This window comes from Ceratina calcarata, unplaced genomic scaffold (assembly GCF_001652005.2).
Source record: "Ceratina calcarata isolate Rehan_Ccalc_2016 unplaced genomic scaffold, ASM165200v1 scaffold127.2, whole genome shotgun sequence".
NCBI classification, from domain to species: Eukaryota; Metazoa; Arthropoda; class Insecta; order Hymenoptera; family Apidae; genus Ceratina; species Ceratina calcarata.
In genome coordinates, this window is record NW_017133727.1 from 52,506 (window position 1) to 72,756 (window position 20,251).

The window sequence follows — 20,251 nt, forward strand, 5'->3', positions numbered from 1 at the left end:
TAATAATAATAATAATATAGGAAGGCATATCTGTAGACCCGATACGAATTTTTCTTATCTTATCGGGGGAACGAATATGCTATAGAAATTATGTTATCTTTAACTGCATATCTTTTGTATATGTGCGTTCAAAAATAATAACATAACATAGTATTAATATACAGGGATTGCAGGGCGATTCGTGGTTCACCCTGTATAGTAATCTGTTTGGTAATATAAGCGAAACGTTCTCCTTTTTTTCAGTGAGACAAATCCAAACTGGGCAAAGGAAATTCGCGATGATGTCATAGAGGAATGTAACAAACACGGTGGTGTGTTACACGTGTACGTGGATCAGGCATCTCCTCAGGGTAATGTTTACGTTAAGTGTCCATCGATAGCAACCGCAGTGGCCGCTGTTAATTCTCTGCATGGCAGATGGTTCGCCGGTCGAGTTATAACAGCTGCTTATGTGCCGGTTGTAAATTATCATTCGCTGTTCCCAGACGCGATGACCGCTTTGCAATTATTAGTACCAAGCGCGCCACGGAGAGGAATGTGATCTTAAATAAGTGCAAACGCGGAATAATAACAATGTATAAATTCTTATAATAGTATTACGTTCTGTCTTACGGAATCTGCAAGTAAATGTTTGTTCATCATTATACTACAAATGATTTGAATTACTACGGTCCTTCAGTTGCTGATATCCGTGTGGCAACATAAAATATCCATGGGTTCAGGAGAATAAACATTTGCTTCGTCACTTTTTGTTTCATCAAAGCGATAATGCAAGTCATTCATTAACAAATTTATATCTTGTAAATTTTTGAACGATAGTTATTCGACATTAGTGATTCCGACCAATTAGTACATGACGATCTACGACGAATCGCCGTCAACACATTTGAAGTTTTTGTAGAATATTTACGTGCATACACGTATCGAATTATACTTTGACATATTCGTTATGACACAAGGTATTGAACAACTTCGTTGCCTTATTTGTTAGATGTACTTTGTAACATTTTCTATTTAATAATTCATTATCTGTTATAATCTGTAATATTGAAGTAAAAGCAAATTTAAAATGGACCGCGAAGAAAGATATGATTCTCATACAAACATGTACTGAAGGTGGTAATATAAAGAAGAAAATGTAGAATTTCTGTTGTCAAAGTTTTGTGTTCATTAAAAAGTATACATTGAGAAGGATGTTCCTTCTTTTAAGAAACCAGATGAATATATTCTATAGCCGGGTAAATAGCGAAATTATTCAACAAGGAGAGGTCTGCAGGTAATGAATATTTTTAACACATTTACTTCGTTAAAAATAATACTTTATATGCTTAGAGGAATAAAATTTTCATAAGACTAATGTTTAAGGCACTAATGCAATAGGTTTCTATACTTTTAGTTAATAATATACACCCTAATGGCCTCTTCAAGTTAGAGTGATCATAATAGTTTTCAATATTTAAAACTTAAGAAAATAGATCGCCCACACGAGCNTATAAAATGTGAACAATATTTCACCAACAATTTATTGGTTTACACGATACGCGATATTCAACTGTAGTGTACCACAAGATCTTCATTTTTTATTTTGAAATATAAACCAATATAAACGCCATTTGTTAATCGTTTGCTGTAGTTATCTAATTTAGATTACAAGTACTATTTTGAGAAAAGTAGTAATATTATTATTCATAAAAGCACACTTGACTTCGAGGAGTGAAAGAATAATTTTACGTGTTCTTCGATAATTACGCGCGTGATTAAATTAATGATATACTTTAAATGAATACTATATTCCTTGAAAAAGTTAAAGCACGGTGATGATTAATGAATAGCCGTGTTTGGTCGTGTTTGATGGACAAGTATAAAGACGTATTGATATGGACATGTCGTTCGTACAGACAATTATTATTATTTTGTTAGCTTGATTCAGTAATAAATAGAAATATCAACAGGCATTAATGTAATATAATATAAAAACATATAATTATTAGCGATCGGTAGTAATTCGATAAGGCTAGTTACCGGTGTCGATTCAATCTTGTATTGATACCATCGTACTTGGCATCGCATTGACATCGTCATATAAAGTCAATAGAATTTAAAAGGGACCGTCCGCTTAGGCAGTTGTGCCTAATAACATTTTCATTTTCACGTAAATATGGCACTAAAACACGTAGTTATAGGCAAGTTTATCTTGACGTTTAAGAAGTGTCTAATTTTTTTTCGAAATAATATATGGATGAGGTTATGTACTTGTCCCAGGTGGTGGTACAGGTTTTGTTGGAACACAAATAATAAATTCATTGTCACGTAAAGGTGTTTCCTTTACGTGTATTTCTCGTATGCCTGGGCCTGGACGAATGTCATGGGTAAGAAATTGTTTAAATATAACTGTACCTTAAGTACTTAATAATATGAGAATATAACATGGGATCTATAGCATGATTTGGAATGTTATGGTTTACCTGATAATACAACTGCTGTGATTAATGTTGCTGGACAAAATATACTTGATCCGAAACAACGGTGGTCAGAGGGATTTAAACAAAATGTTATAAATAGTCGGGTGAAAACAACACAATCCTTAGCCAAAGCAATAATAAATACCAAAGCCAAGGCGTTTGTAACCATTTCTGGAGTAGCTTATTATAAACCAAATGATACAGAATACACTGAAGAAAGCAAATGTGAGAAATATGATTTCCTATCCGGTAAACTTTCTCTCAATTACTTGAGGCTTGCATGTGTAGGGGCATAGATAATTTATGTACATGTTAGAAATTACTATAATATACTTGTTCTGCACATTAGAACTTTGTCATAGATGGGAAGCAGCTGCGCAACTCCCAAAAGATAGCGATATCAGACAGACTACAATTAGGTCAGGAGTTGTTTTAGGGAGAGACGGTGGTATGATTAAGCAAATATATTTACCATTCTTTTTTGGGTTGGGAGGTCCTATCGGCAATGGGAAGCAATATATGCCATGGATTCATGTAACAGATTTAGTTAACATGTTTATTTTCTCAATTAAAAATGAGAATGTGCATGGTATATTAAATGGTGTTGCTCCTCAGGTAATTAATTGAAGTAGGAACTAAAATATGACAATAGGTGTAAGTTAGCCCAAGTATAATTGATAGAAAATTATTGACAGATTGTGACAAACGGTGAATTTACTAAGGCATTTGCGTCTGTAATGCAAAGACCTGCACTTATTCCTGTACCACCGATTATTCTGAATAGTCTTTTCAATAAAGAACGTGCAAAAGTTAGTACAAAGAGTGTTTGTCGTCTGTTTTTCTTTTATCATGTATCTTGTAATTTGTAATTATTATGATAATCTTCATTCCAGATTATGCTGGAAGGACAAAAAGTTATACCCAAACGTGTCAAAGACTTGAGATTTGAATATCAGTATCCTGATATTAATACTGCTTGTGCTGAACTTGTTAACAAAAACACCTAATTCTGAAACATAATTATAGTTAATTAATATTAATATAGTAATATGTACATATGTACGAGATTAAAACTGATTATCCATGTACACGACCGAGGTGCTTTGCAGTTTCTTCACTATTTAATTTCCTTCTATTCGTAATGTTGGATACTCCAACAACTCAAACGACTCAAACGTGTTTTCGGACAAAGAATCAAGTAACGGTCACCGAGGACCCCCCACCTTTCTGTGTATCTCTTGAACAAGGGTTTCCACCCCCATGTTTTAGGTTTAGACGGGGACTCTGTCTTAGGCTGTTGTAGCGTTAACATCGAACTTGACTGTATCTCTGAGCGTTCTGAATAAACCATATGTATTTTACACATACTTGAGTCGACCTTATTCGCGGGAACATAACAATAACAATTATCAAAAAAGGAAATTAATATTTTGGCATACCTTTCGCCAGAAAGTCAATTGCCATCAAGGTAAAGAATCGTTCATTTGCATATATAAACACGCATTATTGGTGACATAGGTAAATATAAATATTTACATGTATACATACATACGGATAACTTTGGTGTGAGTAAAACTGAAAGAAATGTAAAATGGCGCAGCTTTGCTAGGACAGCTGTTATTTACCAACTAAAGGGAATAGTAGTCGTATTTGATTTGAATTAAAACAAGCCTCTGGAATTGTGTGCGTACATAATTTCGTGAAAAATTTTGAAAATATGTGGTATCTAGAACCGAACAAAAGAAAAAGATACGTTATATCAATAACAAAGTTTTAACGAGAAAACAGTTTAGATGCATATACACAAAGATGGTAGTAGTGGTACGATGATACTGGAAATGGTTGTGCGAGAGAAGAGAGCGTTAAGGAATACAGCTCGGACAATTTCTTTACAGAAATATTAGTTTTATTCGTCACAATATGTGACTATTATCAACGATCATGTCGTTGAATTAAATTAGTTATATTTAACGGGACGCCAGAAGCGACACGAACAAGAAGAGACGAAAAATTGAGACATAACCAGTTCAGTCGTAAAGTGAGAGGAAGAGAGAAGTAAGTTAAAGTTGCGCCCACAAATTCAAGCAACTCTTATTTCTCAAATGTATAACATATTTCGAAACGTTAATACAAAAGTAACGTCAAAGTAATCAAAGAAGCGATAAAATTGTCAATTCACATTGGATTGTTATTGAATCGTATTCATGTTGGATATTCCGTATTTAAAATTTTCGAAGACTCGAAGGACTTATTTCTATGACTTTACTCAAAGGTTATTTAACTGTATTTTCGAAATACTGTACAATTTTTCGCAACTAAAAGATGACCAGAAATCGTCCAGTATCCCAGCAAGTCACCAGTGATAATCATCGTTTCTACTACTGCTTTCACGAGGTTAGAATTCATCGACGCAATTACATTTTCTTTGTTTTTATCCGTACAACTTTTTTTTTTACTGATTATTAAAAAAATTGACAATATCAATGAGTATACAATAATTTTATTTCACACTGACCTAAGTTGGATCAAATCCAACATAGATATTTTATACAGAGATTTCGTTTCTGTTTGATAAACATCATATCATGGCAACGATTATCATGATGTTATGAATATAATGCAAACATGAAATTTCTTATAACGTGATCACATATAAGCAGGACATATCACTTTCATTTTATATAATTTAGTTGCTTTGTACAATTCTGTTGAAACATTCAATGTTTCATTTTCAGTTATTAACAGATTGGTATTAAACTTTTGTTGAATAGGAGTCACCATGAATGCCAGAACTCAATTATTTGAGTTAAGTATGGAAGGCAGACAAGTGGACGAAGCAGTAGCAAGTATCTTCCACAGTGTTTTATTTCATCGAAGTCTTGGTAAATTTAAATATAAACAAGAAGGTAGCTATTCAGTGGGTACTGTGGGATACCAGGACGTCGATTGTGATTTTATTGATTTCACTTATGTCTGTTGTTCATCTGTGCACTTGGATCAAACATTGAAACGTGAAATATCAGGCTTTTCTGAGGCTCTACGTTCCACTGATAGCCCAGGTTCTGGCCAAATATCCTTGGAATTCTTTCAGAAGAAAAAAAATCGTTGGCCGTTTCAACCAGAATGCATACCGTGGGAAGTGTGGACGGTACGCTTAGAACTTATCAAATTAGCTACAGAACATGAGAGACAAATATGTAGAGAAAAAGTCGGAGATTTATTAACAGATAAGATTCTGTACATAACAGAAGTAATGAATCGACACGACTACCTTCCTAAAATGCCAAATCAAGCTGAACTAGATTTGATCTTCGATACGTCGTATCCCGACATACAACCTTATTTGTTCAAATTATCTTTTACGACATCCAGTCCATCGAGCACGACAATGGGCAACACCATGAAAAAATTGATCAAAGAGACGCTATCCATTTAGTTGTTTATAACGCGGGGATTTTATAGTGCAACGCGTGTTTAATCCAAACTCGATTTTGGATCAAATTAATACTACGAATTTCTGTATGGAATATTATCATATTATTTTAGTTCGTTTTGTTCGTAGTCTATAAATATTCGAAGCGCTCTATGTTTTTATATGTGTTGATTCGCAAAAAGGACTTGAAGTCTACGAGGATGAACAGGATCAATGGTATGCAATATTTGTGAAATAAGACAAGAAGTTATATTCCGTGTATATGTTAAAACCGCCGTTTCTGACCAATGTCTACGCAAAATTCTGTGCCGACAATACTTGTCAGAAGGAAAGAAAAAAAAAAAAATACAGGCTTATATATATGTTAAAATTGAATAGACCTGAAATATTTGTAAAATTTCTATAGTACAAAGGAACCAATTGTGTATAAACGTTACTCTTTTGTGTACTATATCTACTATTCGAGATAATATCGTCCATCGCATAAGTCTTCTAGGTAATCAGTTATACATTAAATATTTCTTTATATTTGTCCATTTCGAGTTAATTCACATTTTGAGCATTGTCAATAACAATATAAGATAATATATCCCGTTGTCGATAAAGGCAGACAGAGATACACACACACACACACACACACACACACACACACACACACACACACACACATGTAAATATGTGTATGTATATACAAAGAAATTCTTTGTTTCTCTAAAACTTTTTTATCTATAACAACAGAGATGTATAGTAATTGTAAGTGAATAGAGTAATGTAATGCGTTTATTTAAGTAAGCAAAATTAAAAAATGAATAAATTTATCTTAATGCCAGAAGGAGTTATCTACTTTTTGTTTTGAGAAAAATAATAATTGAATGCTTGCCTAAAATGTTTAATATATGGCTGGAACCTAGACTTATTATTGTAAATAAACGTGTAATAAAAATGCGTGTTTTCATGTTTTTATTTACATATGAACACGCAGTACGTGTTGTCTGTACACGCATATAATATATGTTTGTTTATAAACATATATTATATATATATATTATGTAAATTTATATGCGATTGAAAAATGATCTTTGAATGTGTTTTTGACTGTTTTCTTTTTTAGAGAAAGCAATTAATGATAAATTTGATGATTAAGTATTTGGTGAATGTGGACGTGAATGTGGTGTAGCGATAATAATTTATTGTACATATATAAATATATATATGAGAGGTAATTTTAAAGAATTTTAAAAGTGATTTATAGAAAAATATATTTAGATAATTAAGAGACTATTGTTCGGAAATTAAAATTGTTGCTTAAGGAGAGTATCATTTGTAGAAGATAGGAACAACAGGTTGATTGCGGGAGACTTTATTAGTTAAAGTAATGTGTTACGGCAAATATGAAATAACTACTGATTATTTGATCAATTGCCGATATGTCGCTGTAGTCGTCAACAAGGTACTTACAAGCCGCGGGTAGAAAGACGAGGATACAGATGGTATGCGGACGCCTGCGCAAGAAAACGGCGGCTTGTCTAGTTAGGTTTTGCCAACAATTTTCCATTTTCAGTTATCGATGGAAAAGGCCGCCCGTCGCTTCGAAAGCGGTTCATTGTTGAAAATCGTGTGTATGCGTCAAGCGTCGCAGTGTTCGCGTTCTCTTTACTTCTGAAACGAAATTTAATAATAAGTAGCGTGCAACTGCCTTTCATTCTTATAAATACAACGAATTTGAAGAAAACTCGCTAGACTTTTTTTCTTCTCAAAATAGCGACGAGAAAAAATTAATCCGCAAGATTTGTTAGATGTGCTCTTAGTTTTCGATTGAATTTTCTGGTGACTGTCCGTCGTCGAGAAAATTTTTCCGATCTTTTTCGATTACAATTCATTTCGGTTACACCGTACAACTATTACAACTTGTAATTATCAACCACTGATCGTTCAACTGTGATCTTTCGCCTCCTCTCGTCCAATAGCAATTTATAATTTTTTCTATGCTGTGAGATAGACTAACAAAATCGAACATACAAGTGAGGATTAACGCTCCAGATCGTCAACAGGTGGTCCGAAAGAATATTTCAACGAACATACACAAGTAGTTGATGTTGTAACGGAACGGTTGTTAAAAAACTTAATAACTTAATGCTTGTCGCTCATCCTCGTACGGAAATTCTGTACTCTACACTGATATCGTTAGCTCTGCGAAGCGTTTTGAGAAAATGTACAAAGCTGGTTGAAATAAAATTGCCAATCAACTGGACGAGTAACTGTAAATGATTTCGAGTATTCGAAAAAAGAGAAAAGGAGAAGTGTGCGCGGCCGGAGCACGAGATGAGAAAGTGTTGGTTCGTTCGTTTGGTAGTGAAACGATTTTGAAAAATTGCTTTGTCAACTGGAAGTTTCGAGCGAAAAAAGTTTTATGTGGCTGGCTACGATCGAAGGACGATCACGCAATACCGTTCTATTTTCGGGAAATGTTTTTCACTCGGCAACCTCGAGGAACACCAGATTTCACTATTTTTAAGATAGTTGATTCGATTTGATCGAACCGGAAGTGAGAAGTTGCAAGTTCTCTTATTCGAGAGTCGAGCCGCGTGTGACATCGCCAGGACGGTTTTTGTTACAGCATATCATATCTCGTGCGAGATACATTTCCTCTGTTTATGTTTACTCAAAAACAGATACGTGTTCTGCAGGAATTAGTCCAGTGCCAGAATTGTAGCTATTGTTACAGACGGAACGATTTGTTTTTAAAACAATAAAGGAAAGACTTTGATCATCCTTGACAAGTCGATTAATCACTTCATCCGCAGTTAATTCTGTTCTATTTGTTGCTACAAGATTTGCATTCGCTTTAAGTGCATTTACGATAATGGAATAGAGATGTTTTTAGTTCCGAGCTAAAGTAACTGTTGGTCGATTGGAGAGGAAAAACGTTTTAAAAGAAGTAGCGGAAAGAAAGCTATTGGAAAAGAAAATCCGATTAAAGTAAAGAGGAAAATATCGAGAAATGGATAATGCCACAATTCCATCGGATTATAATAGGAGCGTAAACGTCTGGTCGAATAACAGCAATATTACTGGCAACCGTCTGTCCATAGAAATGGATGTAATCTCGAACGGTGTAATACAATTGATTTTTTATATATTTTATGGGAATATTTTCGCATTGGGCGTGTTCGGTAACGTGTTGGTGTGCTTCGTGGTAGCACGGAATCCTCGGATGCAAACGGTAACGAATCTGTTTATCACGAATCTGGCATTGAGCGATGTGCTACTCTGCGTCCTGGCAGTGCCGTTCACCCCTTTGTACACGTTCCTCGGTGGTTGGATATTTGGTAGAACCCTCTGCCATTTAGTGCCGTACGCTCAGGGTGTCAGCGTGTACATCAGCACGTTGACATTGACAAGCATTGCGATCGACAGATTCATGGTGATCATATACCCGTTCCATCCGCGGATGAAAATTGAAGTTTGTCTGGGCGTAATCGTTGGTATCTGGATAGTCGCACTGCTGGTCACTTTGCCTTACGGGCTTTACATGCATCTGGAGGAGCCGTATACTTATTGCGAAGAACATTGGCCGAACGAGCGATTGCGCAAAATTTTCAGCTCCGTGACAACAGTATTGCAGTTCGTCGTACCCTTCTTTGTGATCGCCTTTTGCTACACCTGCGTCTCGGTCAGGTTGAACGATCGGGCTAGAGCGAAGCCGGGTAGCAAAACTAGCAGAAGGGAGGAGGCTGATAGAGAAAGAAAGAAACGAACGAATCGTATGCTGATCGCTATGGTCACCGTGTTCGGGATATCTTGGCTACCGTTGAACATCGTTAACGTTATCGACGATTTTTACTCGCCGGCGAACGATTGGTCCTACTACAGGCTCTGCTTCTTCATGACGCACTGTCTCGCTATGAGCAGCACTTGCTACAATACCTTCCTTTACGCTTGGCTCAACGATAACTTCCGGAAAGAATTTAAACAAGTACGAACTTACTTCTTGCTAAGCTCTTTTCACGTAACACGTATAGAAAACACTTTTAGCTCAACCTTCTTTTTCATTCTTTGTTCGCGGGAAACAGAACAGATGTTGCAAAACATTTTATTTTAAACATTTCTCGAAGATACATTTACTTAATCTCCTTAGTACACGAAATAATTACTATGGGAACGTTCGTTAGAAATCATATTTTATATTCTCTAAATAAATATATGATGTGCAGTATTTTTTTAATATCTTTATACGAACCCGATTAAAAGTGTACTACGTGTGCCTGTGCATACTTATTATTCGTGAAAAACTTGCCGCATTTCGTTATCATAGACGAAAAGTTCTCAAGGCAAAGTTTTGTCATTTCCATCGCAATGCATAAGTTTGATCGAACCTTCCTTACGTTTTAGTACACGGCTGACACCTCAAGCATAGTGTGTCATGTCATTTTAAGTCTTTAATCGAAATCTTAGCGTCACGTCTAGTCGATGCAAGCATATTGGTATGGTCCGAAAATTCAGTTGCGATTTAATGAAGTTGTATGCTGCGAAAGCAAGCAGTTTCGATCTTCGAACTTGGTTCGAGATTATACAGTGTTAATCGGAAATTTATTTTTCTTTATTATAATACATCTGAAAGATTTCACCGCGTGCGCGTTTATCCAACCAGTCAATTTAAATGGTATACAACCTTGGATGCAGTTAAGTTTATTGCTACCCTGCTGAGAGCTTAAACTTATGATCATACTGTATTTCCTGTCGATTTATACGGTTCGATTAAACATCCGTAACGTTTCCCCATCCTAAGATCACTGAAATTTCGCTCAAGGCTAACTTATACTCGCATACGAATCTTTAATTTCAACTTTGAATCCCTTGAATTCTTTTGAAGGTGCTTCCATGTTTCTCGAAATTAACCGACGGACAAGTTCCCAGAACGACCCAAGAAGGACTTAAAAATAATAAAGAGTGTAACGGAAATAACACTCTCCAGGAATCCTTGATACCGAACGAAATCCGAGCAAGAAACTCGAATCCAGAAGGCTGCGAATTGATAGTCTTCGACGCGACCATAAGCAACGCGTCCAAGGATTTAGAGGAAACAGAAGCTCCACGTTCTCACGAATCTGATTATGAGTCACGAATCGATTAATGTGAGTATGCAAAATAGTTAATACATATTAGCACATATATACTTCTTAAAATATATGCGTGTGTATGTGCATATGTATATACNACCAGTCAATTTAAATGGTATACAACCTTGGATGCAGTTAAGTTTATTGCTACCCTGCTGAGAGCTTAAACTTATGATCATACTGTATTTCCTGTCGATTTATACGGTTCGATTAAACATCCGTAACGTTTCCCCATCCTAAGATCACTGAAATTTCGCTCAAGGCTAACTTATACTCGCATACGAATCTTTAATTTCAACTTTGAATCCCTTGAATTCTTTTGAAGGTGCTTCCATGTTTCTCGAAATTAACCGACGGACAAGTTCCCAGAACGACCCAAGAAGGACTTAAAAATAATAAAGAGTGTAACGGAAATAACACTCTCCAGGAATCCTTGATACCGAACGAAATCCGAGCAAGAAACTCGAATCCAGAAGGCTGCGAATTGATAGTCTTCGACGCGACCATAAGCAACGCGTCCAAGGATTTAGAGGAAACAGAAGCTCCACGTTCTCACGAATCTGATTATGAGTCACGAATCGATTAATGTGAGTATGCAAAATAGTTAATACATATTAGCACATATATACTTCTTAAAATATATGCGTGTGTATGTGCATATGTATATACTGAACAAATTATATTCTACCAAGTTGCTGCTGTTCTCGAAAAATTACGAAATTTTTATTTGTTTAATTCAATATCTATATGCACATATTTACGCTGTAGGATTAAAGTTAGCACAAGAATTAAGTACCTATGGTACTACTCTCCTTTTCGGCAAACGGAGGCTTCTTATCGATTAAACTGGTGTACATAGGATGCTATCCCTCCTCGAAACCGATTACATTATCTGTTATAGTTGTTGGGGTTTAGGTTGATAGCATGGGTGAACTCAGACTACGTTATTTCTAGTAAATCGCTAATCCAATTTAATTCTAACGATGTATAAGCTTAATGTACCAAATTCCGTTCAGGATTAATGAAGTAAAACGCGCGTAACCAAGCGATAGTTACTGCTTCAAGCTATGAGCGATCCATACGATGGAAATTTTCAGAAGAAAATAAAAAGACATTTCTTCTTAAAAGTATGAACAAAAATTAACACGATAATATATCGAAACATAAGAAATGATAATGCAAAGAATTTTGTTCATTAGTTAATTAGAAAGCACAGAGATCAGTTCGTTCAGTTTCGAAATCGATTTCATGTTAAACGTTCATTAATATCTAAATAAGTAAATGCTCATTCCAATCTCGCTCGAGAAAAAGAATCGATCAACTATATGAACTTACGAACGAGATTTTTTATTTTTGTACCATGTAATATTATTTGCATATTGTTTTTTAATTCAAGTTGTTACAAATTGAACATAAAAAGAAGCGGAGAGTAAAGGAGATTGAAATGAGAAACATGATTTAATAGAAACTGTCATTCAAAAATGAAACGCACCTTCCTGCAGAATTGCGAAACGCTTTTTCCTTTAAACGGACAGCTTATGAAAGTTGTTCTAGGCAGACAGGCAGTCATACGATCTTTCTCCTTTCGTGTATACATTTTCCATATACATATTTCAACACAAAATAGTATACTGGCTAAACAAGATTATTTTGTTCGTTATTGAATCATAAAAATCATTTCATTAAATGTACAAAAATATTAGAAAAAAATGTGTAAAGTGATCAATGTGAGGAAGTAAAATTCTATTTTGTAATCTGATATCGGATAATAACAGTTTAAATTACATGCGTATTACGTATATGTCCTAATTTAACAATCTGTTTGAATCGAATAAATTTTTTCAAATCGATTTGAAATCAATGGGAAATTATCCGGTTTGATCAATAGAAATATAAAACTATAAGATGTAGTTGAGGCCTGGAATTTGTTACGGCCCAGAATCAAACGAAAATGGAAATTGAATTGAAAGGAGAGGAGCATACAACACACGACCTAACGGAGACAGTGTGCAGGGAATAAATCGAAGATGCTGCTATAGTTGGAAACGTATTCGGTTGTTCGTATGGTACGCACGCTTGCCGTGATAAACATTTTCAATAGGTTGCCATGTTACTTCCGCTTCGGGATCGAGGACAGCCGTTCTTTGCCCGTTATCATCACTTGCACTTTACTATTAGTGCCCCCATGTTTTCATTTTGCTATCCTGAATCTCCTATCCTCTTTACTTACTACTTTCACTGTCTCTGTGTTTAGATTCCAAGCGATCTTTTAAATAAAGTTTATATCGTACATTAACTTTTCGTATAATTCTGTCAACATATTATCTTTTCGCTCTTATATACATTACAGGTTTTACTAAATACTTTGATCGTGAACGAGATCAAACGAAATTAACGAATAAGTATATATATATTAAGTTGGCAACTAAGTTCCCGCCGTTTTTCTAAATTTTAACATTCCGCATGTCATTAAATGTTTTCGACATAATGTTTTAAGTCATTCGAACGAGGATGTTTTGTTCTACCGGAGTCTATCTTTTGTTTTTGTTCGAATTAATTTATGTTAATTTTTAGATCATTGAAATGGAATGTCGAGTTTAGAAAAATGAACATTTTCGACACTTGGTTCTTTTTGCTTTTAATCAATCTTAATAATCAAGGCCGCAAAAGCTGCTCGCGACATTTGTGTCGTATATGGAGAGGGTGCCATAACTGAAAGAACCGCTCCTAATTAGTATGCAAAGTTCAAAAAGGAATGCAGAGTTTGGTTCAATGCCAATGCAGAATTGAGAGCTTGATTGAATGAATTTTTCGAGTCATAACCAGGTGATTTCTACCAACGAGGTATTGAAAATCTTGTTGAACGTTGGGAAGAAGTTGTAAACAATAAGGGAGAACGCATTATTAATTAATTAGATTTTCATTTTCATTGAAAAATAAACTTTTAACAAATTTAAAATAACGGCGGCAACTTAGTTGCCAATAGATATGTACTTAATAGTCTATTATGAATCTCCTACGTCTCTAATTTAAGTAATAAAAATAAATAAAATCTGAATCGATGAAAATTAAAAGTGTAATAGAAATCGTAACTGTTGCAGCGGTACACTAGAAGATGAGGAGAGGCTTAAAATAATTGGCTATAGATGTACAAAAAGAAGATGTATTGTTGTATATGTGTTATAAAAATAACTGTTTCCTCTACGAGGCTGAAGACTTCTACAACGAGTACAGATGATTCGTATCAATTACTGTACAAATAAAGCGAGCAGCGGTGGGGACGACGACAAATTATGAAAAAAAGCATATGTATAATTAAATTTCGAGTTAAGAATTGGTCAGTTGGAATTTGTTATAAACAATGTTATGTCAAAAAAATAAAGAAATAAAAAGAGGAATTTGCTCAATTTCATCGACATTTTGCTCCTTTCCTGTTTATTACATGTTTGTTTGCATAATTCACCTATGCTTTCAAATATAACACAAGCATGCTATGAAACTTTATTCAATCATAATTTATAGATAAAGGAACGCGTGCAACACAAGGGCCCGAGGGGTAGGTACACTGATAAAAAGCTGATAACGGCCTCGTTTCGATCGACCATTCTCGAGAACGCGCGCGTGTTCTCCCCTTTCGCTTGTCTCCGATTTCAATTCCGCAATAACTCCTCATTATCGTAGGAAATGATTGCGGTAATCCGAGCACACTTCCTGAGAAACGATTCTTGTCAGGGTATATCTATTAGGTATATGATTCATGTATTTCACGCCTATTTACTATTTACCACGCACATCTATTACGGACATTGGCTTACTGTTGTATGTACATACATACATACATACATACATACATGCGTGCATAATGCACGTCATTTGCATGTATATTTATATACTTACATACGCTGATTAATTTAATCAGCATGTATAGTTTACAGAAAGTCACAATTTTTGTAAATGCATATTTAAAACTTGGCATGCTGTGACTTTTTGCCTGACTTTGTAGATGTTCAAAATTCACCTACACAACTCGAGCTCGAGTAGATATAATAAATCAGTTTATAAAGATGTTACCAGGGGAAAATATATAATAATAGCCGACTCTAAAAACATTTAGGTACTTTTATTAACATTTTTACAATTTTTTCAATAGTTATATTATGATCTGTGCCTCGCATGTATTTTATACAAAGGTATAACACGTAAAGTAGACAGCAATGAATGCTTTATGTTAAGTGTATCAGACGTACTTTCGTTTGGCAAATTTTAATTTTTCTTTTCGTTTCCTGCCTTTTACTCGTTTACGTACATACAATACTCATTACCTACGTGTATAAGTATGTGTAGTGTACGTTTACGTCATGCGCAGATTTAAATACATCGTGTATGTATGCTGTACACACATATACATATTCATTCTTATATTTAAAAGTGTTCGATTATGATTATTTTAATAATTAAATGAAATAAATATTCTTGTACTGAATCAATGTTTACCAATTAAGAGGGCAATATCAAACAAAAACAAATTCGAATAAATAAAGAATACGACTTGGATTAAAATTTCATCATGATAAACTGTAACAAATTGGAATTAACGTTTTAAAATGTTCATTAAAGTCGTCCACGAACGAACCGACTGTTAAAATGTCATCGTTCCAAACACAATTCACTGTTCTTTACAGTTATTATGTTAGATCCTGTACTTAAATAGTATGTAAGAAGCTCGAAGAAGTACAGATTATGTTCAAAACCTTTGACCCTCCATTTCTTACTTTACCACTTCTTCCTTACTTTCACGTTCTTAAACTGTAGTCGTATTCTATCCCAACAGACATTAATATCAAAGAGAATCAACAATCCATTGCAACAATTAATATCATTGACGGCAAATAAATTTACGAGTTCTGTCGTGTTCACGTATAAGTGGTATTATATGACCTTACGACTCAATGAAATGTATTACAATAAGAAAATTAATACAACATAATATTTTCTTCCTCTGAGTAAAAAATCGCTTGTGCGCGTACAACAAACGGTAACCTCTTTGATATTAACGGCGTACATTCATTTCAGAATGCTCCCGCACATTGATATTATATCTCTTCAACATGATACAGTTAATTAGATCTTAATTGGATCCAGAATTTATCGTGAGATGTAAACACAGAGATCAATTTCATCTGAGCCATAATTTTAATCGAAGTGCATCTACACCATTTAAATAATAACGAAATAATCGTTTATCACGCACAAAGCCAAGATTTTCATACAAACGTAACGCTGGTTGATTGGTAATCTCTGTTTCCAAAACAATTTCATCCGCGTTATCTTCTACCATAGCTTGAATCGCTCTTCTTACCAAGTTTGATCCGATTTTTCGCTTTCGATATTTCACATCAACCGCCAACATTGCGATGTAGCCACGTTTAATCACCTTCCTGTGGGTATCCAGTTTGCAGACAATGGCACCGACGCATTCCTCACCATGCATCGCCTTGACGAACAAAAAGCAAGAGTTTTCTATAAATTCTACACCTGCAAGAAAAGGCATCCAACCAAAGCTGCTAACAGTTCTCTTCACTTTACCAATTTTTGTTTTGTTTTTTTCTTTTTACACAATACATTCTATAGTCACATTGAATATTGTTATTACTATCTTTGAGTCGCAGAAATATGCACGATACGAGATGAATATTTTTACCAGTACTATTTGAATACAATCTGTAGACATACATACCAAGAAACACAATTTTGGCCAGTTATAGATAAAATATCTGTAGGTATAAATAGAATACGGTTCGCTTAGGTCCTTTTGGATTAATTTCATAATGTCAGGCATTTGTAGCTCACTTGTGTAACTGACATATTGGATGTTATCCTTAGTTTCTAACGATAATTTCTCCAATGATAATGATGTACCTAAACATATAGATAGAAAATAAAATATAGACAAAATGATATCCAACTTGAATGTATAAATGTATAGAATAATTACAAGTTTAACTTCTGAGATTATGAAGAATGCAAAGTTGTAGGTTATATTGAAATATGTGAAAATATGAGTGAAACTTGAGAAAAGTGGTAGAATAAATTTAGCGTGCAAAAAATGATACATCATAGTTTTAAATATATTCATAATAATTGTTTTAGCCTATATACACATAAGTGTTATTAATAACTGTACCATGCTGATTTAAATGACTAGCTTCTGTAGCTTCTGATTGTGAAAGATCATCCGTAGCAGTAATTCTTTCAGGGGAACTACAAACACCATTTACTCGAGATAATCCATTTGTCTGAGATTCACCATATATTTCAGGTGTTTTCAGATTAAATCGAGATTTAATATCCAAAGTATTAGCAGCGATGTCTGTTAACGAGTTTTCGTTCTTTTCGTCTATACTACTTTGTTCGGCCTCCGATTCGTTTCCATCTGTAACACTATCAATTTTCACTTCTTCCATAGTTTCTCACTTGTCTCCCGTTAATTTTTGTATTTTGGAAATATCCAAATTTCGTTCTTCTAATATATAATAAATTGGAGTAGAGGATTTCGAAAATGTTAGTCTTTATGTAATACACACAGAAGTGGCATTAGAGCATCTAAATGTCGCACCGATTTTTCAATCGAATTTTCATAATTATAACAAATTAAACTATTTGTTGCTAATATAATTTTCGTTTAAAGTACGAAACTCTCTGACGTACACCAGTGAGCGATAGACACCATTGGACACCATATTGAATTTTCTGCGATAATGACTGTTAGAACATAAACAATAAATAATAGTTATCATCGTCGCAGTCCGATTTCCACCTTATTGCTCATGAAATCACAATTCAGTTCTATACAACTATTATTTTTAGATAAGTAATTGCGTTTTAGACAAGTAAGGGCGATAAAAGAAAGTAAATTATTAATGAACGTCATATGTACCTTTACGTTCAAATGTTCTGTTCTTTTGCTACAAGATGGCACTTTTCGGAAAGTACCGGAAGTACAGTTTTAACAGAGAATTCACTCATCTCTGATTCTAACGCCGAAAACGATCTATGGTTTAAGTTCTTTTCCGATTGTGACACGATGGGTGAGTCTTCTCATTTCTCGAACGTTATACTTTTATCGTTTTCAATCAATATTTTTGGCTTAACAATCATCTTTGAATAATTATCAGTAACTTCGTAATGCTTCTGTTTCTTATATTCACTGTATATTTGTTTTACATGTCCTTTTTAAGGACTTTAAAATTTACCATGTAACCATGGTTCCAGCGTTTCCATTACTTTAACTTCTTGTTCTTTATTGTCGGCTTCGTTCTAAATAGATTGCAGATTTTTCATATATACAACGCTTATTGTTTCGTTTGAAGTATTTAATATTTACGTTGTATATGATACAATGTTAAACTGCTACATTTCCTCTTTTATATAAAAACATTGGTAGTGGGCGTTGAATAAACAAATTTCGGTGTGAATCCATTTATATACTATTCCAGGTATTTCACGTGACCATTGGCACAAGAGGCGAGCAACTGGAGGTAAACGCAAACCCCTCCGTAAGAAGAGGAAGTTTGAGTTAGGACGTCCGGCTGCAAACACAAAGCTTGGAGCCCGTCGCGTTCACACGGTATATAATTTCTGTTTATAAAGTTTAGAAAACTACATATTTATCTGTTATTACATACTATCAAATGGTGGATACAATTTTGTCTAATGAAACACCATTTTAAATATAAGTCTTGCGATATTGTTTAATGTGTGAAATGATGAGTACCTTTACCTACTCTGAGATCAGTGTTGACTATTATCCCACAGCGTACTGAGAGATACTGTATGCCATTTTATATATTTCTACTGTTGTAAACGATAATAATAAATGTGGATTTTTATATTTTAAAACTAGGTACGAACGCGAGGAGGCAATAAAAAATATAGGGCCCTACGCTTGGACACAGGCAACTTTTCGTGGGGTTCGGAGGGTACTACGAGAAAAACCCGTATTATTGACGTGGTTTATAATGCTTCGAACAATGAGCTGGTGAGGACCAAAACCCTCGTAAAGAATGCGATCGTCACCATTGATGCGACGCCCTTCAGGCAGTGGTATGAAGGGCATTATGTATTACCACTTGGTCGCAAACGAGGCGCCAAATTGGTAAGATACTGAATATTTGATTCTTTGTGCAGTTATTGACAATCAGATGATGTAATTGGTAAAATAACAAATAATAATGTGTACAGACTGAGGCTGAGGAAGAGGTACTGAGCAAGAAACGCTCGAAGAAGGCAGAAGCAAAGTACAAGGCAAGGCAACGATTTGCTAAAGTTGAACCTGCTCTGGAAGAACAGTACGCTACCGGACGTGTTCTTGGTAAGATCTCAATGCATAATAAATGTTTAATATATTGTTCGTAACCCTAACGTAATTATTCATTCAGAATTTTTATCTTTCTCTATATATTGAGTCATTGTTTCGTACGCCATTTAAATATACAAAACACAAAATATTTAAATAGATGTTTTTACGAAATTGAAATGTAAATTTCAGCATGTATAGCCAGTAGACCTGGTCAATGTGGACGAGCTGATGGTTACATACTGGAGGGAAAAGAATTGGAATTTTATATGAGGAAAATTAAGAGTAAAAAAGCTAAGTAAACATATGTAACTACCGCAAGGAAATAAAATAATTTATAAGAAATCAGTACTGACTATAACTTTATAAATAATGGCAAATGGCTGTTATATATTCCTTATATACGTTTAAATGTTCCTCGGAAAAATAGATTTATTAATCTCATTCTACAAACGTAATACTTACTTATACAATTATCGTAGTTAAACAAATGAAGCACGTGTTTTTTCTATTTATCATCATTATACTTTATTTTTGATAAAGAACAAGTATTTATTTGCGTTTGTGCAAAATGCAAATATAAATGTCATTCAGCCCATTTTCCCTTACACACAATAATTCCTCAGATGAACTGTCACGCACGTCTAATATACAATTTAACTGAATTTTTTTCTCAGTCTCTTCTTTGATAAAAAAAAAGTTATTGCAGAACGTACATGTATTTTCAAAAATAAAAATACTCTGATACATATATTGATTTTTAATTAACATGACGAGGTAATTCATGTACCGTATCAGCAGGACTGCTTAATTTAATACATTGGTTCTGAAAAATACAAGCATGTGGTATTATTTAATTACAAATGCAAACGTCAACGAA

The 20,251-nt window shown here is 34.4% G+C and overlaps 7 protein-coding genes across 15 annotated transcripts in view; 5 read left to right on the top strand and 2 right to left on the bottom strand.

The window, feature by feature from the left end:
- Window positions 1–1,191, top strand: part of Caper (RNA-binding protein 39-like protein Caper) — a 6,426-nt gene extending 5,235 nt beyond the window's left edge. For all 5 annotated transcript variants that reach the window (XM_026816778.1, XM_018030086.2, XM_018030106.2 and 2 more), the window contains one exon: window positions 244–1,191. In XM_026816778.1, the coding sequence (XP_026672579.1) occupies window positions 244–541 (298 nt within the window). In that variant the 3' untranslated portion in view covers window positions 542–1,191. The remainder of the gene's footprint in view (window positions 1–243) is intronic.
- Window positions 1,192–1,493: 302 nt separating this feature from the next.
- Window positions 1,494–3,550, top strand: LOC108628308 (epimerase family protein SDR39U1). Its single transcript, XM_018030139.2, has 6 exons — window positions 1,494–2,183; window positions 2,263–2,369; window positions 2,441–2,711; window positions 2,812–3,077; window positions 3,158–3,271; window positions 3,356–3,550. Exons 1-6 carry the CDS (start codon window positions 2,159–2,161, stop codon window positions 3,467–3,469), a joined length of 897 nt encoding a protein of 298 aa, XP_017885628.1. The 5' UTR covers window positions 1,494–2,158; the 3' UTR covers window positions 3,470–3,550.
- A 535-nt stretch (window positions 3,551–4,085) lies between these two features.
- Atg101 (autophagy-related protein 101) lies at window positions 4,086–6,943 on the top strand. 2 transcript variants are annotated; one of them, XM_018030150.2, is made up of 2 exons: window positions 4,086–4,856; window positions 5,234–6,943. In XM_018030150.2, the coding sequence occupies exon 2, from the start codon at window positions 5,242–5,244 to the stop codon at window positions 5,896–5,898; it is 657 nt and encodes a 218-aa protein (XP_017885639.1). In that variant the 5' UTR covers window positions 4,086–4,856; window positions 5,234–5,241; the 3' UTR covers window positions 5,899–6,943. The 2 variants fall into 2 exon arrangements, with proteins under 2 accessions (XP_017885639.1, XP_017885647.1); XM_018030158.2 differs by having other exon boundaries at window positions 4,086–4,517.
- A 136-nt stretch (window positions 6,944–7,079) lies between these two features.
- Window positions 7,080–15,091, top strand: LOC108628288 (prolactin-releasing peptide receptor). 2 transcript variants are annotated; one of them, XM_018030119.2, is made up of 3 exons: window positions 7,080–9,871; window positions 10,769–11,030; window positions 14,117–14,425. In XM_018030119.2, exons 1-2 carry the CDS (start codon window positions 8,897–8,899, stop codon window positions 11,027–11,029), a joined length of 1,236 nt encoding a protein of 411 aa, XP_017885608.1. In that variant the 5' UTR covers window positions 7,080–8,896; the 3' UTR covers window position 11,030; window positions 14,117–14,425. The 2 variants fall into 2 exon arrangements, 1 of the variants encoding a protein (XP_017885608.1); XR_003389662.1 differs by lacking the exons at window positions 7,080–9,871; window positions 10,769–11,030 and adding an exon at window positions 11,133–11,602 and having other exon boundaries at window positions 14,117–15,091.
- Window positions 15,092–15,120: 29 nt separating this feature from the next.
- LOC108627817 (N-alpha-acetyltransferase 30) lies at window positions 15,121–17,856 on the bottom strand. Its single transcript, XM_018029324.2, has 3 exons — window positions 17,200–17,856; window positions 16,753–16,934; window positions 15,121–16,509 (listed from the first exon to the last, which is right to left on the bottom strand). Exons 1-3 carry the CDS (start codon window positions 17,477–17,479, stop codon window positions 16,192–16,194), a joined length of 780 nt encoding a protein of 259 aa, XP_017884813.1. The 5' UTR covers window positions 17,480–17,856; the 3' UTR covers window positions 15,121–16,191.
- Window positions 17,857–18,489: 633 nt separating this feature from the next.
- RpS8 (ribosomal protein S8) lies at window positions 18,490–19,719 on the top strand (the record flags this gene model as incomplete). Its single annotated transcript, XM_018031023.1, has 4 exons — window positions 18,490–18,642; window positions 18,919–19,170; window positions 19,257–19,386; window positions 19,564–19,719. Coding segments are annotated over 4 exons (645 nt in total), but the record flags the coding sequence as incomplete, so codon positions are not given.
- A 66-nt stretch (window positions 19,720–19,785) lies between these two features.
- Zmynd8 (Zinc finger MYND-type containing 8) overlaps window positions 19,786–20,251 on the bottom strand; it is a 6,035-nt gene continuing 5,569 nt past the window's right edge. The window contains exon 8 of one of the 3 annotated variants that reach the window (XM_026816753.1): window positions 19,786–20,197. In XM_026816753.1, the coding sequence (XP_026672554.1) occupies window positions 20,132–20,197 (66 nt within the window). In that variant the 3' untranslated portion in view covers window positions 19,786–20,131. The remainder of the gene's footprint in view (window positions 20,198–20,251) is intronic. The other 2 variants (XR_001916810.2, XM_026816757.1) reach the window with 2 other exon arrangements.